At 43.4% G+C, this 21,981-nt stretch overlaps 1 protein-coding gene and 1 pseudogene across 1 annotated transcript; both read right to left on the bottom strand.

Moving 5' to 3' along the window:
• Positions 1-2,704: 2,704 nt before the first annotated feature.
• On the bottom strand, positions 2,705-4,792 carry SPZ1 (spermatogenic leucine zipper 1). Its single transcript, XM_002815694.5, has one exon. The coding sequence runs from the start codon at positions 4,331-4,333 to the stop codon at positions 3,041-3,043; it is 1,293 nt and encodes a 430-aa protein (XP_002815740.3). The 5' UTR covers positions 4,334-4,792; the 3' UTR covers positions 2,705-3,040.
• A 3,842-nt stretch (positions 4,793-8,634) lies between these two features.
• Positions 8,635-8,919, bottom strand: LOC112133493 (large ribosomal subunit protein eL39-like; annotated as a pseudogene).
• Positions 8,920-21,981: the final 13,062 nt, after the last annotated feature.

Raw genomic sequence — 21,981 nt, 5'->3', positions numbered from 1 at the left:
AGCCTCAACCTCCCAGGCTCAAGCAATCTTTCTATCTCAGCCTCCCAAGTAGCTGACACTACAAGCGTGTACTGTCACGCCTGGCTAATTTTTGTAGTTTTTGTAGAGATGGGGTCTCCCTATGTTGCCCAGGCTGGTCTCAAACTCCTGGGTTCAAGCAATCCTCCCACCTTAGTCTCCTGAGTAGCTGAGACTACAGGTGTGCCCCACTATGCCTGGCTAATTTTTGTAGAGATGGGGGTCTCACTATATTGCCCAGGCTGGTCTCAAACTCCTGACCTCAAGTGATCCACCTGCCTCGGCCTCCCAAAGTGCTGGGATTACAGGCATAAGCGACTGCACCCAGCCTCTCTGTCACCTTTCTCTGGGTCATCTCTGTGGTTCTGTCTTCAAGTTCATAGAATCTTTTCTCTGACATCTACATTTTGTTATTGAGCACATTCAGTAAGGTTATATTACTTATATTTTTCAGTTCCATAATTTCCACTTATGTCTCTTTTATATTTATTTGCTGATACTTTCTATTTTTTCATTTGTTTCATGTTTGTAACTGTTCATGGAAACATTTTTTTTTTCTTTTTTTGAGATGGAGTTTCACCCTTGTTGGCCAGGCTGGAGTGCAATGGCATGATCTTGGCTCACTGCAACCTCTGCCTCCTGGGTTCAAGCGATTCTCCTGCCTCAGCCTCCCGAGTAACTGGGATTACAGGCATGTGCCATGACACCGAGCTAATTTTGTATTTTTAGTACAGATGGGGGTTCTCCATGTTGGTCAGGCTGGTCTCGAACTCCCGACCTCAGGTGATCCACCCACCTTGGACTCCCAAAGTGCTGGGATTGCAGGCGTGAGCCACCGCGCCTGGCCCGAAGCCTTTTTATAATGACTGCTTTAAAATCCTTGTCAGATAACTCTAGTGTCTGTGTTGTCCCATTGTTGGTATCTGTTAATTGTCTTTTCTTATTCAAGTTGAGATTTTTCTGGCTCTCAATATAATGAGTGATTTTTCTATTGTATTCTGGACACTTTGGGGATTGTTAGGAGACCCTGGATCTTATTAAGTCTTCTTTTTTAGTAGGGCCCTGCTGATGATGCCAGCAGGGAAAAGGGGTAGAAATCTAGGCTACTTACGTGGACTCCACTGACATTCCTCTACTGGAGGGGTTGGGGGAGGCCAGGGAAGAGCACTGTTACCATCAGGTGGAGAGGAGAACTTTAGGATCCCTACTCTTACCTCCTCTGCACCATCCCAGAAGAGTAGGGGAGGCGTGCCTCATGACTGCCAGGCAAAGAGGAATGTCTAGGCTCTCTACTCAGTATTTGCCAACAGGGATGGGGGTAGAAGTATGTTTCTATACAATTTGGCTGGATTAGGACAGTTTTGTCAAAAGGCTTCTGTCTCACCAGACTGTTCCTTTCCTCATCTATTGATAAAAGAATGCAGGCTATATGGGGGAATTTTTTTTGTCTACATGCATTGACATTTTTAGGTTGTGGACTTCTCCAGCACCTAGCTCAGAATATATAAGAGGCAAAAAGAAAACCCAGAGAACTAAGCACCATGTTGTTCCTTAAGTTTCAGGGTCCCTGACCATTCTACCTCCTTCTCTCCACCTTTCAGAATCTTCTTATATTTGCTTTATATATAATGTCCAGGGGTTTCAGCTTACTTAAAGAGAAGAATAGGGGAAAATTCATCTGCTCCATCTTTTCTGGAACCAGAAATCCAGCTCCCTTAACAGAAGATACTGTTTTTTCCCCCTGGGTAACACTACCATCTATACCTGGAGGAATGGGAGAAACTTTTCCAGCAAAAATAAAATCTAGGCCGGCACGGTGGTTCACGCCTATAATCCCAGCACTTTGGGAGACCAAGGCAGGTGGATCACCTGAGGTCATGAGTTTGAGATCAGCCTGGCCAACATGGTGAAACCCCATCTCTACTAAACAATAAGAAAAATTAGCCGGGTGTGGTGTGGGCACCTGTAATCCTGCAACTCAGGAGGCGGAGGCAAGAGAATCGCCTGAACCTGGGAGGTGAAGGTTGCAGTGAGCTGAGATCATGCCATTGCACTCCAGCCTGGGCAACAAGACCAAAACTCCATCTCAAAAATATACAATACAATACAATACAACACAACACAATACAATTCAATACAATACAAAAATAAAATAAAATAAAATAAATAAATAATAAAATAAAATATAAAATAAAATAAAATAAAATAAAATAAAACTCAGATATGTCTCTATTCTTCCAAACAAGTTGAGGGGGTCCTTCCCAAGGGCCTCTGCTGCCCAGTATGCCCATAGTTCACTAGCGGAGGAGCAAGGGAGGCACCTTAGGAAAAGTAGAGCCAGTGCAGATTTATAAGAGAAAAATGATTTGTTAGGGTTGGATTATTGGCATTTTTTAAATTCCCCCACATCCCACACTTCAGTGTATAATAGGAAAAGGAAACATACATTTAGAAAGGGAGCTTTAAAAGGTCACAACTAAAGCATTATGTACTTTTTTTTCACTTAATTGGTTTTTTTAGAGATGGGATCTTGCTGTGTTGCTCAGGTTTGTCTCAAACTCCTGGCCTCGAGCGATCCTCCCACCTTGGCCTCCCAAAATGCCACTGCACCTGGCCAAAAACATTATATACTTTTTTCCCCCAGAACTCCCCCTGCCCCCAGGCAATGATTAAATAAAGAAAAAAATTTTCCCTTGTATTCTGGCTTTTATTTAGATCTTTACTTAATTGGACCTTTAACTTCTCACTCTAGGCTGTCTATCTAATAAGTACAAAAAAAACCAAGCAGATTGTAAAGGTGAAAAGTTATGAACTTGATGTAGACACAATGGTCATTAAAGACCAGACTTACATAACTGCTGAAGTAATGAGTAATATAAGTGTCAATCTTCTTATTCTATAGCTCTTTCTTGGTTGAACCAGCAGATCTGCCCAAGGTTTGATGATTGATCATGCCTGACAAGTTGGATGTAACAGACGTAGTTTTTTAAGTATTCACCTTTTCGTCTGCTTTTGGTATTTTCTATCTTAGGCTGCTAGCTGACCTCATTTTTCTCCTAAGAGCTTTTCTTGCAACATGAATATTGAACTGGGTATTGCAAGCTTTCTTATTAAGACAAACATCCAGGCTTCTACAGGATCTGTCTTTTTTCCGAAATGTACCCTTCATTTCTTGCTTGTTCTGCTTATACATTTCTATTTTCTTTGCTTCTGATGGCTTCTGATTTTTCTTGTCCTGTTTATAGTTTATCTGAATTGGCTTCTCTTGCAGAGTTCCCTGTTTCTGATAATGGAGTTCCTTGAGAATCTCTACTCTCTGCTGTAAGATTTGGCATTCATTCTCTAGCAAAGCTGCCATCAACTGCAATGAATAGGTGTCATGGCTCAGTTTCTTTACCTGTTCCTCCAGCTCATGCTTAGCTGACACTTCATTATTTGGCTGGGTTTGGAAATCGACTCCATTATTTCCAAGAGTTTCACTTATGTCTTTCTGAGATTTCTGATAGGATTTTATCAGTTTACTGAGCTCAGTATGTTGTTTACTCCAGTGTTCTGCTTCCTGTAGTAACTGCTCCATGTTGTTCCTAATTTTCATAGTTTCTTCTTGAACATTAAGTCTGTTTTTTGCTTTTTCCTGACTTTGTTGAGTTTCATTAAGGACTTTTCTTTCTTCTAAACGATTTACCAAATCTCTTGCAAAAACTTGTACTGTGTTCTCAGAGTTCTGGTTTTCCATTATCATCTCCTGTTTCTTTTCATTGTCTTCTTTCTCTGGGGCTAAACTAACAGGCAGGTTTGTTGATAACATTTCATTGATTTTGTCAAGTCCTCTGATATTTTCTTTGTGGGCTGACACATCCTCAGGAATATTGGTTTCCAATATCATCTCCTGTTTCCTTTCATTCTCTTCTTTCTCTGGGGCTAAACTAACAGGCAGGTTTGTTGATAACATTTCATTGATTTTGTCAAGTCCTCTGATATTTTCTTTGTGGGCTGACACATCCTCAGGAATATTGGTTTCCTCAAAAAGTTCTTTTGCTTCTGTGATCTTCTCTTCAAAACCTGCCATATTTTTAAGAATATCTTTAATTTCTTTCAAGAGATTGTTAAACTTCTGTGCAGTCTGTTTTTCTGTAACTTGATGGCTGCTATTCTTTAGGGAAGGGAGAGAGCCCCAGGAGGAAGGGGAAAGTGATCCAATTTCGAATAAGGTAATGGTAATCCTAGGGTCCAGATATTCTTGATGAGGATCAGGAGTAGGGTTAAGGGTTTTGGAGATGGTGGGCATCTCAGCTGACTTAGCAGAGCTGGCCATCAGCAGAAGGAAAGCAGAAAACTTTAGAGATTCCAGGAAGGACAGGTGATGGTCCTTTGTGCAAATGTGGGTGGAGACTGTGGAATCAAACAGAAGTCAGAGACCAAAGTTAAGGATTAAAATTTGGGAGATGATGTTTAGGTGGAAGGTGGCATCTCAGACAGCCTTGTGGGGAGGAAGGGTGGGAAAGGGGACCAGGGCTGGGGCTCCATCTCTTCTCCTCTAGGCACCCGGTGTTTATTCTCTGGCCCTAGCAACCAGGTCTTTATTTTGTCACTGCACCATTGTGGCCTATCCATAGTGTCTGTCTCCTTTGTGTCACAATGGAAGCCTCTTAAATTCCTGCCCAGTGACTCCTGCATCAAAATCAACCTTGAGCTACCCCTACTCCTCATGCTAGAAAGAGCTCTACAACAGCTCTTCCCCTCCTTAATTTCTAGGTTGCTATTCATCTCAGTCTAAATGCACTCAGTTACTTCCCTATGTCACCTCTATCCCCTCACAATCCTGACCTCAACCGCAGCATGTTTTGACCACTTAAGGGCATTGCTGAGACCAGTCCTCTCTGGTGAGGTCCCCATCCTTTCATGGCACCTAGAGGCTTTATTGCTCCCACTCTAGGAGAGATGTGACTGTAAGAGAAAGTTATCCACACAAAACAAAACCCTGAGAGTGACAGCCTTTTGTGATTTTAGGAAAGTAATGTCAGGAGTCCCTCCATTCAAAAATATTCTACTGCTCCAAGAAGGGACTATCTGAATGGTTATTTATAATAGCAACACAATTACAAACTGGGACTTTTCTTGGCTTTGAATATAGGCATCCTTTAAGACAGGCTTGGCAAGCTTACTCGCAAATCATTTACATCAGGTGATAGAAAACTTTGACATTACTTTTCACAGTAACTTATTTGGGGATTTTTTTTTTTTGGCTCTTTTATTGATCCTCTAAGATTTCCACACTCTACACAGTAACTTATTAAAATGACACAGTTATATTTGTAAAGTGTTTGATTCGCAGGGCATGGTAGTGTGTGCCTGTGGTCCCAGCTACTTGGGAGGCTGAGGGGAGAGGATCACTTGAGCCTGGGAGGTTGAGGCTGCAGTGAGCCATGACTGTGCTACTTAGTGCACTCCTGTTTGGGCAACACAGTGAGATCCTATTTCAAAAAATTAAAAAATTGGCCAGGTGCAGTGGCTCATGCCTGTAATCCCAGCACTTTGGGAGGCTAAGGTGGGCAGATCACTTGAGGCCAGGAGTTCAGGATCAGCCTGGGCAACATGATGAAACCCCATCTCTACTAAAAATGCAAAAATTAGCTGAGCATGGCAGCACACACCTGTAATCCCAGCTACTCAGAAGGCTGAGGCATGAGACTTGCTTGAACCCAGAAGGGGGAGGTTGCAGTGAGCTGAGATTGCCCCAGTGCACTCCAGCCTGGGTGACAGAACAAGACAATGCCTCAAAAAAAAAAAAATTAAAAAGTAAAAAGTAAAAAGCATTTGAAACAGGTAAATTCTATAGTGGGTTATAGAAAGTAACAAGTTTATTAAACTTCTTGCATTTTAATAAGCTGCTTTCTTGTCTTTTTGTTCTTAGGAGTCAGGTCTTGAGAATATAGAACTCAAAGAAAACATTTCTTGCGTATGACTTTTTCTTGGCCTTCAAAATCTTGCTAGCAAGCACTTTAATAGAAATTTGCTTCCAATCTTAAGGGAAAACTCATACGCAGGTTTTTCCCCTAGAGAAGAGAAATTTATATGTTTTCTTTCTTCTCCAGTTACCAACTCACTTTGGCTCTAATTCCCCAGAGCCTCATGCTCATCTTTCAGCCAGCTGGGCTCCAGGCCATCGTCACTGACTACTCACAGATACAGAGGGTTGGTCTCTGTTTTTACTTGAAAAAGGAACACCTTTTCTAATTCACACAATCACAGCATAGATACTAGCAATTGTCCTAATGCTTTAATTCCATCTTAGAAGTTCAGCATTGGTTCTTATTTCCCCCTTTGACTCGAGCATCATTTAAGACAATTTCTTAATCTCCAGGACAAGGGGAATTTTTTCTGATTCGATCATTAATTTCTAGCTTTATCATACTGTATTCAGAAAATGTCTGTAGTATTTCTACCTTTTGAAATTGATATTTTCTTTCTGGCCTAATAGATTATCAGTGTTCATGTATGTTCCCTAGATACTTAAAAAGAAAATGTATTCTCTATCCTCTTGTGCTTGCAGCTTTTTAATGCTGTCAGACATAAATCTAATATTGCTCTCGCCTTGATTTTTCTTTTTTATGAAAACTGGTTTGAAGGCAGCATGGTCAAGATACGAAGATAATTTTTTTCTTTAATCTGAAAAGAGCCAGGCCTGGTGGCTCACATCTGTAATCCTAACACTTTGGGAGGCTGAGGTGGGCGAATCACCTGAGGTCAAGAGTTCGAGACCAGCCTGGCCAACAGGGTGAAACTCCGTTTCTACTTAAAAAAAGAGAAAAAAAATTAGTTGGGCATGTGGCGTGCACCTGTAATCCCAGCTACTTGGGAGGCTGAAGCAGGAGAATTGCTTGAACCCGGGAGGTGGAGGTTGCAATGAGCCAAGATTGCGCCACTGCACTCCAGTGTGGGCAACAAGAGTGAAACTCCATCTCAAAAAAAAAAAAGAAAAAAGAAAAAAACAAAAACAAAATCTGAAAAGGATTTAAATATTTCCTTTCCCCTACAACTAGAATGAATTCCAATTAACAGTTGTTAATTTTATTGGAATGTGTTTACGTTAGGCACTGAAAGGTAAATAGATTTTGAGAAACAAGAGCGGTCCTCTTGTCTCTATTGATCCATATTCCCCAGTGGATAACCATGGAGGTTAAACACATTTGGACTGTTTTACAGTTTCTATCCACTAAGTTTCACATAGCTTAATGACTCACAAAAGAAAAAATTGGCTGGGCATGGTGGCTCATGCCTATAATCTGAGCACTCTGGGAGGCTGAGCTGGGAGGATCACTTGAGCCCAGGAGTTCAAGACCAGCCTGGGAAACATAGTGAAACCCTCGTCTCTACTAAAAATACAAAAATTAGCCAGGCATGATGGCGCATGTTTATAGTCCCAGCTACCTGGGAAGCTGAGGTGGGAGGATGGTGTGAGCCCGGAAGGTTGAGGCTGCAGTAAGCCGTAAGCATGCCACTGCACTCCAGCCTGGGTGACAGAATGAGACCCTGTCAAAAAAAAAAAAGAAAAGAAAAGAAAAAAAACTGTTTCTAAAATTGTTAAGGTGAAAATTTGTGTCAAATTTTTCTTTCATCTTCTGTTTCTGGGGTGGGGGACAGTGTCTTGCTCTGTAGCCCAGGCTGGAGTGCAGTGGGGCAATCACGGCTCACCTACAGCCTCAGACTCCAAGGCTCAAGCAATCCTCCTGCCTCAGCCTCCTGAGAAGCTGGGACTACAGGCATGCACCACCATGCCTAGCTAGTTTTGGTTTGTTTTGCAGAGACGGGGATCTCACTATGTTGCCCTGGCTGGTCTCAAACTCCTGGGCTCAACTAATCCTCCTGCCTCAGTCTCTCAAAGTGTTGGGATTACAGGCATGAGCCACTGTGTCTGGCCCAAATTTTTCTCTCTTTAAAACAAGATTGCCTTCAGCTACTCGGGAGGCTGAGGCAAGAGAATGGTGTGAACCCGGGAGGCAGAGCTTGCAGTGAGCCAAGATTGTGCCACTGCCCAGGCGACTGAGCAAGACTCTGTCTCAAAAAAAACAAGATTGCCTTTACAAAAATATAAAATCAATGTTCTCCTTTAATACATGTGAATTTCAAAGTGAGTATAAAAATATAGAATGTAGGCTGGGCACAGTGGGCTCACGACTGTAATCCCAGCACTTTGGGAGGCCGAGGCAGGCTCATCACTTGAGCTCAGAAGTTCGAGACCAGGCTGCATAGCTTGGTGAAACTCCTTCTCTACTAAAAATACAAAAAATTAACTGGGTGTGGTGGTGTGTGCTTGTAGCCCCAGCTACTTGGGAGGCTGATGTGGGAGGGTCACTTGAACCCAGGAAGTAGAGACTGCAGTGAGCCAAGATCGCACCATTATACTGCAGCCTCAGCGACAGGAGTGAGACCCTGTCTCAAAAATAAATTAATTTAAAAAAATAAAACATAGAATGTTTCATTCATTATTCTTTTTTTAAATGAAAGGTCTCACATATTTATTACTCAACCCAGCCAACCGACACGTTCATAACAGATACAGAGAGAAAAAATATATTCCCAATAAAACATCCAACTCTCCAGACAGTGGTGACATTTTTAGCTTGATATGGTAATGTGATTGTGACCTTCAGACAGCATAAATATGTGTGCCATCTCATGTGCAATTCCTTATAGACCCAGCCTGGTTCTTCTCCAGTGTCTCCTTTTGGAGTTGTACCTGATTTTATTACCAGTTTTCATCTGAATCCACTGGGGAATGGGACGATTTTGCTTTTGTTTCTTAGCCAGGAATCACTTAATCCTGAAAGTCTTGTGAGAAGACACGGTGAGAAGCGGAGTCAAGCACACACCACGATGGCGGAGAAAGGAAGAGCTCATTCATGACTCTTTTGGTACCAAGTGATAGAGACTAAACTCAAACTGGCTTAAGCCAAATAAACTGAGGCAGAAAGGGTGGAAGGTTGAGAGTATCAATGACTCATGCTTAACATGGTTAAGTTAACCAAGAAACCTATGGTTTCTGACATATCTAGGTTCAGGGGCTGAGGTTATATAATTAGGGCTGGACCTCACCATTTCTGAGTTGTCTCTCTCTGTGCCTTCATTCTTAGGATTCTTTCTCTACATGGTGGTATCAGGTAGCTCCAGCTTTATATCCTACAAATTGAACAATCCCAGAGGAAAACAAATTTATCTTTCCCTATAGTTCTAGCAAAAGTGCCAAGGAAGACACTGATTGGCCCAGGTGGGTCATGTTCTCATGGAGTTTTGGGGTGGGTCAGCCCATGAACTGGACCAGGGATGAAGTGGCATGATGGGGGGCAGTTATTAGAAAAGAGGGGAATGTGGTCAGGCACGATGGTTCACACCTGTCATCCCAGCACTTGGGGAGGCTGAGGCCACAGATCAACTGAGGTCAGGAGTTCAGGACCAGCCCGGCTAACATGGGGAAATGCTGTGTCTATTAAAAATACAAAAATTAAATTTTATTGATTTGAGTATGTTGAACCAGCCTTGCATCCCAGGGATGAAGCCCACTTGATTATGGTGGATAAGCTTTTTGATGTGCTGCTGGATTCAGTTTGCCAGGATTTTATTGAGGATTTTTGCATCGATGTTCATCAGGGATATTTGTCTAAAATTCTCTTTTTTTGTTGTGTCTCTGCCAGGCTTTGGTATCAGGATGATGCTGGCCTCATAAAATGAGTTAGGGAGGATTCTGTCTTTTTCTATTGATTGGAATAGTTTCAGAAGGAATGGTACCAGCTCCTCCTTGTACCTTTGGTAGAATTCGGCTGTGAATCCGTCTGGTCCTGGACTTTTTTTGGTTGGTAGGCTATTAATTATTGCCTCAATTTCAGAGCCTGTTATTGGTCTATTCAGGAATTCAACTTCTTCCTGGTTTAAAACAGCATGGTACTGGTACCAAAACAGAGATATAGACCAATGGAACAGAACAGAGCCCTCAGAAATAAAACCACACATCTACAAACATCTGATCTTTGACAAACCTGACAAAAACAAGCAATGGGGAAAGGATTCCCTATTTAATAAATGGTGCTGGGAAAACTGGCTAGCCATATGTAGAAAGCTGAAACTGGATCCCTTCCTTACACCTTATACAAAAATTAATTCACGATGTTTAAGTTTAGACCTAAAACCACAAAAACCCTAGAAGAAAACCTAGGCAATACCATTCAGGACACAGGCATGGGCAAGGACTTCACGTCTAAAACACCAAAAGCAATGGCAACAAAAGCCAAAATGGACAAATGGGATCTAATTAAACTAAAGAGCTTATGCACAGCAAAAGAAACTACCATCAGAGTGAACAGGCAACCTACAGAATGGGAGATAATTTTTGCAATCTACTCATCTGACAAAGGGCTAATATCGAGAATCTACGAACTTAAACAAATTTACAAGAAAAAAACAACCCCATCAGAAAGTGGGTGAAGGATATGAAAAGACACTTCTGAAAAGAAGACATTCATGCAGCCAACAGACACATGAAAAAATGCTCATCATCACTGGTCATCAGAGAAATGCAAATCAAAACCACAATGCAATACCATCTCACACCACTTAGAATGGCGATCATTAAAAAGTCAGGAAACAACAGGTGCTGGAGAGGATGTGGAGAAATAGGAACACTTTTACACTGTTGGTGGGACTGTAAACTAGTTCAGCCATTGTGGAAGAGTGTGGCGATTCCTCAAGGATCTAGAACTAGAAATACCATTCGACCCAGCCATCCCATTACTGGGTATATACCCAAAGGATTATAAATCATGCTGCTATAAAGACACATGCACACGTATGTTTATTGTGGCACTATTCACAATAGCAAAGACTTGGAACCAACCCAAATGTCCATCAATGATAGACTGGATTAAGAAAATGTGGCACATATACACCATGGAACACTATGCAGCCATAAAAAAGGATGAGTTCATGTCCTTTGTAGCGACATGGATGAAGCTGGAAACCATCATTCTCAGCAAACTATCACAGAGACAAAAATCCAAACACCGCATGTTCTCACTCATAGGTGGGAACTGAACAATGAGAACACTTGGACATAGGAAGGGGAACATCACACACCGGGGCCTGTCATGGGGTGGGGGAAGGGGGGAGAGATAGCATTAGCAGATATACCTAATGTAAATGATGAGTTAATGGATGCAGCACACCAACATGGCACATGTATACATATGTAACAAACCTGCATGTTGCGCACATGTACCCTAGAACTTAAAGTATAATTAAAAAAAAGCAAAAAAAACCAAAACAAAACAAAAATTAGCCGAGCATGTTGGTGGGCACCTGTAATCCCAGCTACTCGGGAGGCTGAGGGCAGGAGAATCACTTGAACCTGAGAGGTGGAGATTGCAGTGAGCCAAGATCGTGCCACTGTACTCCAGCCTGGGCAACAGAACAAGACTCCATCACACACACACACACACACAAGAAAGGAAAATAGGGGAATGAGTGTCTGTCTGGCCAAACCAACAGATGCCTACCACATTGTGCCTACAACAGAATAATAGCACAGATCTCTGCTTTCTATCCAAATTAAAGATACTCTGTACCCCTTGGAGATTCTGATATCTCTCCTGTAAGACTTGTGCAACCAGGCCAGGCACCGTGGCTCACGCCTGTAATCCCAGCACTTTGGGAGGCCAAGGCAGCCAGATCACCTGAGGTCAGGAGTTTGAGACCAACCTGACTAACATGGAAAAACCCCGTCTCTACTAAAAATACAAAAATTAGCTGGGCATGGTGGCGCATGTCTGTAATCCCAGCTACTAGGGAGACTGAGGCAGGAGAATCGCTTGAATCCGGGAGGCGGAGGTTGCAGTGAGCCGAGATCACCCCATTGCACTCCAGCCTGGGCAACAAGAGCAAAACTCTGTCTCAAAATAAATAAATAAAATAAAATAAAATAAAATAAGATTTGTGCAACTGATAATTACCCTTGATAATAATCGCTTATATTATTAACTCAGAGATAATCCTTTTTTATGTGGGAATCATTTTTTAACCTTTTATTTTGAAAAATTTTAGATTTAGAGAAAAGCTGCAAAAATAGTACAGAGTTCCCATGTATCCTTCACCCAATATCCCCTAAGTTTAACTTCTTATGTAATTATAGTACAATTATCAAAACTAACTTCAGCAAGATGCTGCTAAATAAACTACAGATTTTACTGGGGTTTCACTAGTTTCCTCTCTAATGTTATTTTTCTGTTCTAGGATCCCACACTGCATTTAGTCATGTCTAGTTTCCTCGGTGACAGGTCTCAATCTTTTCCTATTTTTCATGACACTTCTGAAGAGTACTCCTCAGTTATTTTGTAGAATTTCAATTTTCAGACCATTTTCCCTTTAGAATGGCTACCTACAAGTGCACTACTACATGTAAAAGCATCATACAAATAATGATGATTAAAATCACACCTTGCATAGAATCCTTGTAAACATCAAGACTCTAACCCTTGAATGGTCACAACCAATCAGTTATTATTCTTTGGTTTTAAAAAAAACCTATTAAACAGGCCGGGCGCGGTGGCTCACGCCTGTAATCCCAGGACTTTGGGAGGCCGAGACGGGCGGATCACGAGGTCAGGAGATCGAGACCATCCTGGCTAACACGATGAAACCCCGTCTCTACTAAAAATACAAAAATTAGCCAGGCGTGGTGGCGGGCGCCTATAGTCCCAGCTACTCAGGAGGCTGAGGCAGGAGAATCGCTTGAACCTGGGAGGCGGAGCTTGCAGTGAACTACTCCAGCCTGGGCAACAGAGCAAGACTCCGTTTCTTAAAAAAAAAAACAAAAAAAAACTATTAATTACATAAAATTTATATATATATATATATACACACACATATGTATGTTTTGGAGTGAGGATCTGGAGTGCAGTGGTGTGATCATAGCTCACTGCAGACTCAAACTCTTAGGCTCAAGCCATCCTTCTGCCTCAGCCTCCTGAGTCACTGGGATTACAGGCATACACCACCATGCCCAGCTCAAATGTTTTTCATTATACCAAAAACTTTTCATCATATTAAAATTATTCAAACATATTTGAGCAATCAAATACATGATTGTATTGGATTATAACCTAAATAATAAAATAAATATCTAGCCAGGCGCGGTGGCTCACGCCTGTAATCCCAGCATTTTGGGAGACTGAGGTGGCGGGTCACCTGAGATTGGGAGTTGAAGACCAGCCTGACCAACATGGAGAAACCCCGTCTTTACTAAAAATACAAAATTTGCCAGGCATGGTGGTGCATACCTGTAATACCAGCTACTTGGGAGGCTGAGGCAGGAGAATCGCATGAACCGGGGAGGAGGCAGGAGAATCGCTTGAACCCGGGAGGTGGAGGTTGCAGTGAGTGCAGGAAGCTGAGATCGTGCCATTGCACTCCAGCCTGGGCAACAAGAGTGAAACTCTAAAAAAAAAAAAAAAAATTCTATAAAACCATAGGTTGTTGAATGAGTAAATAACTAAATACGGGAAAAGAGACACTTCTTCTTTACCAAATAATTCCCATTAATATATAGAAAAGGAATGAGGAAAACAGAAACCATCCTTAGAACACCACTGTAATAATTGTTACAGGCAAGATCCACCTATGGGTACTAAAATTAGGAGAGAGAAACAGGATATTTGCATAGTCTCAAAATACCTCCCCATAGTCTCAAAGTAATTAACAAGATGTTTGTTAAATACAAACGAAAAGATAAGTAACTTCATAGTGGATAAACTCAGTAGATAGCTGTCTTAAGGATCAAAGCTAACATAACCAGAAATTAGATATATTGACATAATGTACCCTTTTGTATTGATATAAGAGTTTAAAAAGAAATTACTTAGGCAAATAGGATACAGAAATCCTGGGTAAGGTGTCCCTTTTAATGAAAAGCAGCCGCAGGGCCAGGCGCGGTGGCTCACGCCTGTAATCCCAGTGAGAGGTGACAACATGCTGGCAGCCCTCACTCACTCTCAGGGCCTCCTTGGCCTTGGCGCCCACTCTGGCCACGCTTGAGGAGCCCTTCAGCCCGCCACTGCACTGTGGCAGCCCCTCTCTGGACGGGCCGGCTTCCTCTGCTTGCAGGGAGGTGTGGAGGGAGAGGCGCCGGCGGGAACAGGGGCTGCAGGAGTTCCGGGTGGGCTTGGGCTCAGTGGCCCCACACTCAGAGCGGCCAGCCAGCGCTGCCGGCCCCCAGCAGTGAGGGGCTTAGCACCCAGGCCAGCAGCCGCAGAGGGTGAGCCAGGTCCCCCAGCACTGCCAGCGCTCCCACGCTGCGCTCAAATTCTTGCCAGGCCTCAGCCGCCTCCCTGTGGGGCAGGGCTCCGGACCTGCAGCCCGCCATGCCTGAGCCCCCCGTGGTGGGCTCTCGAGTGGCCGAGCCTCCCTGATGGGCACCGCCCCCTGCTCCGAGGTGCCCAGTCCCATCTACCGCCCAAGGGCTAAGGAGTGCAGGCGCCTGGCGCAGGACTAGCGGGCAGCTCCGCCCACGGCCCTGTGGCGGGATCCACTAGGCGAAGCCAGTTGCGCTCCTGAGTCAGGTGGGGACTTGGAGAACTTTTATGTCTAGCCGGAGGATTCTATATGCACCAATCAGCACTCTGCGTCTAGCTCGGGGTTCATGGATGCACCAATCAGCACTCTGTATCTAGCTAATCTGGTGGGGACTTGGAGAACTTTTATGTCTAGCTGGAGGATTGTAAACGCACCAATCAGCACCCTGTGTCTAGCCCAAGGTTTGTAAACACACAATCAGTGCTCTGTGCCTAGCTAATCTAGGGGGACTTGGAGAACCTTTGTGTCTAGCTAGAGGATTATAAATGCACCAATCAGCACCCTGTCAAAACAGACCAATCAGCTGTCTGTAAAATGGACCAATCAGCAGGATGTGGGTGGGGACAAATAAGGGAATAAAAGCAGGCTGCCCTAGCCAGTAGTGGCAACTCACTCAGGTCCCCTTCCACATTGTGGAAAGTTTGTTCTTTTAGTCTTTGCAACAAATCTTGCTGCTGCTCACTCTTTGGGTGTGCACTGCCTTTATGAGCTGTAACACTCACCGCGAAGGTCTGCAGCTTCTCTCCTGAAACCAGTGAGACCACAAACCTACCAGAAGGAGGAATCTCCAAACATGTCCGAACATCACAAGGAACAAACTCCAGACACACCATCTTTAAGAACTGTAACACTCACCGCGAGGGTCCGCGGCTTCATTATTGAAGTCAGTGAGACCAAGAACCCACCAATTTCGGACACACCAGCACTTTGGGAAGCCGAGGTGGGTGGATCACTTGAGGTCAGGAATTTGAGACCAGCCTGACCAACATGGTGAAATCCCGTCTCCACTAAAAATACAAAAAATTAGCTGGGCGTGATGGCAGGCGCCTGTAATCCCAGCTACTCAGGAGGCTGAGGCAGGAGAATCGCTTGAAGCCAGGAGGCCGAGGTTGCAGTGAGCTGGGATCCTGCCACTGCACTCCGGCCTGGGTGTGACAGAGCAAGACTCCGTCTTTAAGAAAAAAAAAAAAGAAAAGCAGCCCCCAAATCATTTCCCTTTCTAACAAAGAGCAGCCTGTAAAATCGAGCTGCAGACATCAGCAAGCTGGAAGCTTGCACGGGTGAATGCCAGCAGTTGTGCCCATAGGAATATATGACCTAGGACTAGGAATGTTCAAAATGGTGGCTCCGTCTTCTCTCTTTGCCGGCCACGTGTACCATAAGGAACAGACAGATGGCGCCAGCCCAGTGGAAAGCTCATTTGCATAACAAGATTAGGGTGGAGCGACCAGTTTTGCCCGGCCTCTATGTAAGTGTTACACCTGGTCAAACCAATATGTGAGCCCGGGTAAATCACACACTGCTGCCTTCTGAAGCCTGCCTATAAAATCTGCGGCAGTGAGCTGCTATTCTCTGTTTTCCAGCCTCTGTCTCCCAAGGAGCAACTCTCCTCTCTCCTTTCTTCTACCTATTAAACTTTACGCTCCTTAACCCACCCACATGTCCCTGTCGTTAATTTTCTTGGTGCAAGATGACGAACCCCAGGTGTTTACCGCAGACAATGATGCTGCTTCAAAATGATACACTAAGAAGAGCTTACCACTTCTGTGGCATTTTTACCAAAATTGCATCACCTCAATCTAATAATGATTAGAAATTAAACACAAATGGATATAAACTGTTATTATTGCATTTTATGCCCAATGTGGTAGGCATCTGTTGGTGCCTCTGACAGAGTCATTTCTCATATGAAAAATTTTAATATGGAAATGTTTTGGTATAATAAAAAAATTATTTTATATAATTGTTTAGTAGGTTTCTTTAAAACCAAAGAATAATAGCTGGCCGGACATGGTGGCTCACACCTGTAATCCTATTTCTTTGGGAGGCCGAAGTGGGAGGATCTCTTGGGTACAGGAGTTGGAGATGAGCCTGGGCAACATAGTGAGACATTATCTCTCCAAAAAAAAAAAAAAAAAAAAATAGCTGCTGATTGGTGATAACTATTCAAGGGTTAGAGTCTTTACATTCGCAAGGAATTCTATGCAGGGTGCAATTTTAAGCATAATTTTATGATGCGTTTAGATGTAGTAGTGCACCTATAGGTAGCCAGTTTAGAGGGGAAATTATATGAAAATTGAAATTTTTATTCAAAAATGAAAACATACAGAATCTCCTTTCCTGAGCGTGTCCTTTTCTGTAACCACCAGGTGGTGCTATGAACTTTAAAAATTACTATACAAATGTTAGGTTTTTTTTTTTTTTTTTTTGAGACGGAAGAGTCTCGCTCTGTTGCCCAGGCTGGAGTGCAGTGGCGCGATCTTGGCTTACTGCAAGCTCCGCCTCCCGGGTTCATGCCATTCTCCTGTCTCAGCCTCCCGAGTAGCTGGGACTACAGGCACCCGCCACCATGCCCGGCTAATTTTTTGTATTTTTTTTTAGTAGGGACGGAGTTTCACCATGTTAGCCAGGATGGTCTCGATCTCCTGACCTCGTGATCCACCCGCCTCAGCCTCCCAAAGTGCTGGGATTACAGGCGTGAGACATCGCGCCCGGCCACAAATGTTACTTTTTTTTTGGTGGCATAATACCTGAACTCTAGAATAAGTGGAACCTTAGAGATATTCTCATCCAAAGTTTTTGTTTTTTTTTTTTCTCTAAGAGACTTGCCCAACATTACAGCTAGTTATGATGAGAGCTGGGATCAGAGTCCATGTCTCCTGCCTTTTTAAAATTGCTGGAGAGGCAGGTTCTGCAGACAGGGGGCTACAGAAGAATTTTTTTAAATACCTGCTAAGTGTTATACAGAAAAAGGATTATGAGGCCACGCGCAGTGGCTCACGCCTGTAATCCCAGCACTTTGGGAGGGCGAGGTGGGCGGATCACCTGAGGTCAGGAGTTCGAGACCAGCCTGGCCAATATGGTGAAACCCCGTCTCTACTAAAGATACAAAAATTAGCTGGGTGTGGTGGCACTCACCTGTAATCCCAGCTACTTGGGAGGCTGAGGCACGAGAATCACATGAACCTGGGAGGCAGAGGTTGCAGTGAGCCGAGATGGCACCACTGCACTCAACCTGGGCAACAGAGTGAGACGCTGTCTCAAAAAAAAAAAAAGAAAGAAAGAAAGAAAAAGGATTATGAGGAAGAGCAGGCTTTCAACACTGATGGGACTGGCTTGTTTTACAAGGGCACTGGCAAACAAACCTATGTAACACAAATGGCATTTCAACTGACAAAAATGTTGAGACCAGAGGCTCACAAGAACCTCACTGTGTATTGCTCCGAAAGCTATAGTAATCACTAGTTCAATGTTTGGAGTGACTTCATAGATTATGATTGCTGCAAATGATGAGAATCAACTCTACATAGAAATAAATGTAACAGGCCGAGTGCGGTGGCTCACGCCTGTAATCCCAGCACTTTGGGAGGCCGAGGCAAGCGGATCACGAGGTCAGGAGGATCGAGACCATCCTGGCTAACACAGTGAAACCCCGTCTCTACTAAAATTACAAAAAATTAGCCAGGCGCGGTGGCAGACGCCTGTAGTCTCAGCTACTCGAGAGGCTGAGGCAAGAGAATGGCGTGAACCCGGGAGGCGGAGCTTGCAGTGAGCCGAGATCGCGCCACTGCAGTCCGGCCCGGGCGAAAGAGCGAGACTCTGTCTCAAAAAAAAAAAAAACAAGAAATAAATGTAACAAAAGAAGTGCAATACTTCTGAAAACTCTAAAACAATGTTGAACGATATTAAAACTTTAAATAAATGGAAAAATATCTCATTTTTATGGATTTGGAGACTTAATATTGTTAAGATAGCAATATTTCCTAAATTGATTCACCGATTCAACCTAATCCCTTTCAAAATCCCAGCTGCCTCTTGCGAAAATTGACAAGCTGTACATCTGTTTGACAGACCTAGTGCAATTACTGTGTGCTGCTAAGGTTCTCACTACAGATGCAAGAAAAAGGTGTCATTGTCCTTTCTGTCTGTCTTATTGTGGTAGCCAAGACTGAATAGAGGAAAATAGAGGGAAAATATGGACAGAGAAGTTTCACAGATGAGAAATAACCTTGTAAACAGTGAAGAGCCTGTTTTACTCCAAACAAGAACCCAAAATTTGAGTATACATGAGAAGTGTTGAGAAATACCTCCTACCACCCTCACCCGGTTGATTACACTTAAGTAAAAGCTTAAAGGTTAAGACAATGAAAAGCAAGCCAGTTGGGGACTGTGGGGGGAAGAAATTGACAAGCTGATCCTAAAATTCATATGGAAATTCAAGGGATCTAAAATAACCAAAGCAATCTTGGAAAAGGAGAATGAAGTAGGAAGGCTCATTTTCACAGACAGTGATCAAGGCAGTGTGAAAGGATAGACACATAAAGCCAGGCACGGTGGCTCATGCCTGTAATCCCAGCACTTTGGGAGCCCAAGGAGGGTGGATCACCTGAGGTCAGGAGTTTGAGACCAGCCTGGCCAACATGGTGAAACCCCATCTCTACTAAAAATACAAAATTAGCCAGCTGTAGCGGCATATGCCTTTGATCCCAGCTACTTGGGAGGCTGAGGCAGGAGAATTGCTTGAACCTGGGAGGCAGAGGTTGCAGAGAGCCAAGGTCATTCCATTGCACTCCAGCCTGCGCAACAAGAGCGGAAACTCCTTCTCAAAAAAAGAAAAAATAAAAAAAAAGAAAGGACAGACACATAAACCAGTAAAACAAAATAGAGAGCTCAGAAATAGAACCACACTAATATAGTCAACTGATTTTTATCAAAGATAGAAAGGCAATTCAATGAAGAAATAGTCTTTTTCAACAAATGGTGATGAACAAATTGGACATCTACATGCAAAAACAATAAACTTTGACACATATCTCACACCTTAGACAAAAATTAACTTTAAATGAATCATAGATTTAAATATAAAATACAAGCCGGGCGCGGTGGCTCATGCCTGTAATTTCAACACTTCAGGAGCCTGAGGTGGGCAGATTGCTTGAGCTCAGGAGTTCGAGACCAGCCTGGGCAACATGGCAACACCCAGCTACTTGGGAGGCTATGGTGGGAAGATCGCTTGAGCCCAGGGGGGCGGAGGTTGCAATGAGCGGAGATCGTGCCACTGCACTCCAACCTGGGTGACAGAGAGAGACCCTGTCTCAAAAAAAAAAAAATTAATTAAATATGAAATACAAAGCTGTAAAACGGCTAGAAGAAAACACAGGAGAAAGTCTTTGTGACTCCTGATTTGGCAATGACTTTTTAGATACAATACCAAAAGCATAATCTATGAAAGAAAGATTTAATAAATTGGACTCTCTAGAAATTAAAAACTTTCACTTGTGAAAGACACTGTGAACAAAATGACAAGCCGCAGACTGGAAGAAAAAATGGCAAATTACGTATAAAATCTGCCTATAAAATCTTCTGCAGTAGATTTTGGTATATATGATCATACACCGAAAATAACATTCTCAGCCTCTGAACCAAATGAATGGACCCTCATCAGCCAAGGGCATTCCAAAGGAGGCCTGAAAAACTATCTCAGGCCGTGATGGGAAGAAGGGATTGGTTGAAGTGATGGCCTCGTTATACCCTCTCTTCTTGGAATTTAGGCACAGCTGACCAGCATTAACATTAAAACAGAGCTTTTAAGCTGTCAGCTAACAAAACTGACTCTTTGTAGCAATAATACACCAAATTCCAACCTGACTCTAGTATAACATCACATGCCAGATAGCAGGCCCTGAAAGTGAAGTATTTTACCCCGAAATATATATTTTTGGGGGGTTTTTTGTTTTTGTTTTTGAGATGGAGTCTCACTCTGTCACCAGGCTGGCGTGTGGTGGCATGATCTCGGCTCACTGCAACCTCTGACTCCCTGGTTCAGGTGATTCTCCTGCCTCAGCCTCCCGAGTAGCTGGGATTACAGGCACACACCACCACACCCAGCTAATTTTTGTATTTTTATTAAAGACTGGGTTTCACCATGTTGGCCAGGATGGTCTCAATCTCCTGACCTCGTGATCCACCCGCGTCAGCATCCCAAAGTTCTGGGATTACAGGTATGAACCACTGTGCCCGTCTTCCTTGATGTATTTTTTAAATGGCCCTGCAAAACTGACTCTTATGGGGGAAATCTACATTCTGTAGAGAACCTCCTTCCCTTTCCAGATCTTTTCCTGACTCAGCAGAGATTAACTAAGAGTCCAGCACCTTTTTTTTTGAGACAAGGTCTCACTCTATCACCCAGGTTAGAGTGCAGTGGTGCAATCTCAGCTCACTGCAGCCTCGATTTCCTGGTTCTCAGGTGATCCACCTACCTCGGCCTCCCAAAGTGCTGGAATTACTTGGCCAACCACTTATCTTAATCCAGATTTCCTTTCTATTGATTCCAGGTCTTTAGATAATAACATAATTTTTTTCAACCAACTGCCAACCATAAAATCTTTGAATCCACCTATGACAAGGAACTCTCCCGTCCCCACTTCAAGTGGTCCCACCTTTCTTTTTTTTTTTTTTTTTTTTGAGACAGAGTCTTGCTCTGTCGACTGGAGTACAATAGTGTGATCTCAGGTCACTGCAACCTCTACCTCCTGGGTTCAAGCGATTCTCCTGCCTCAGCCTCCCAAGTAGCTGGAATTACAGGTGTATCCCACTTTTCCAGACTGAACCAATGTACACCTTACATTGATTGATGTGTGCCTGTAACTTCTGTCCCCCTAAAATGTATAGAGTCAAGCTGTAACCCAACCACCTTGGGCACATGTTCCCAGGACCTCCTGAGGCTGTGTCACCAGTCACAGTCCCTAGCCTTGGCAAAATAAACTTCTAAATTGATTGAAACTTGTGTCAGATACTTTTTGGTTTACATGATAAGGGACATATATCCAATTTATAAAGAATTCTTCAAATGCAACAATAGGAAAACAACTCAATTTTTTAAATGGACAAAATATCTGAATAGAACACTTCACCAGAGGAGATATATGAATGACAAATAAGGACATGAAAAGATGCTGTTGGCCAGGGGCGGTGGCTCACACCTGTAATCCCAGCATTTTGGGAGGCCGAGGTGGGTGGATCACCTGAGGTCAGGAGTTTGAGACCAGCCTAACCAACATCGTGAAACCCTGTCTCTACTAAATACAAAAAATTAGCTGAGCTTGGTGACGCATGCCTATAATCCCAGCTACTTGAGAGGCTGAGGCAGGAGAATCGCTTGAACCCGGGAGGCAGAGGTTACAGTGAGCCGAGATTGCACTATTGCACTACAGCCTGGGCAACAAAAGCGAAACTCCATCTCAAAAACCAAACAAAACAAAAGAAGCCAAGACTGCATCCACCCTGTGAGCACAGAGCCTCGCCCTCTCCACTCCGCCGCCCATCCACACCTGCTGCCAGCTCACC

Source organism: Pongo abelii, chromosome 4 (genome assembly GCF_028885655.2).
Source record: "Pongo abelii isolate AG06213 chromosome 4, NHGRI_mPonAbe1-v2.0_pri, whole genome shotgun sequence".
Lineage (NCBI taxonomy): Eukaryota > Metazoa > Chordata > Mammalia > Primates > Hominidae > Pongo > Pongo abelii.
Note: the sequence above shows the minus strand (reverse complement) of the source record. Positions and strands in the feature narration are given on the sequence as shown.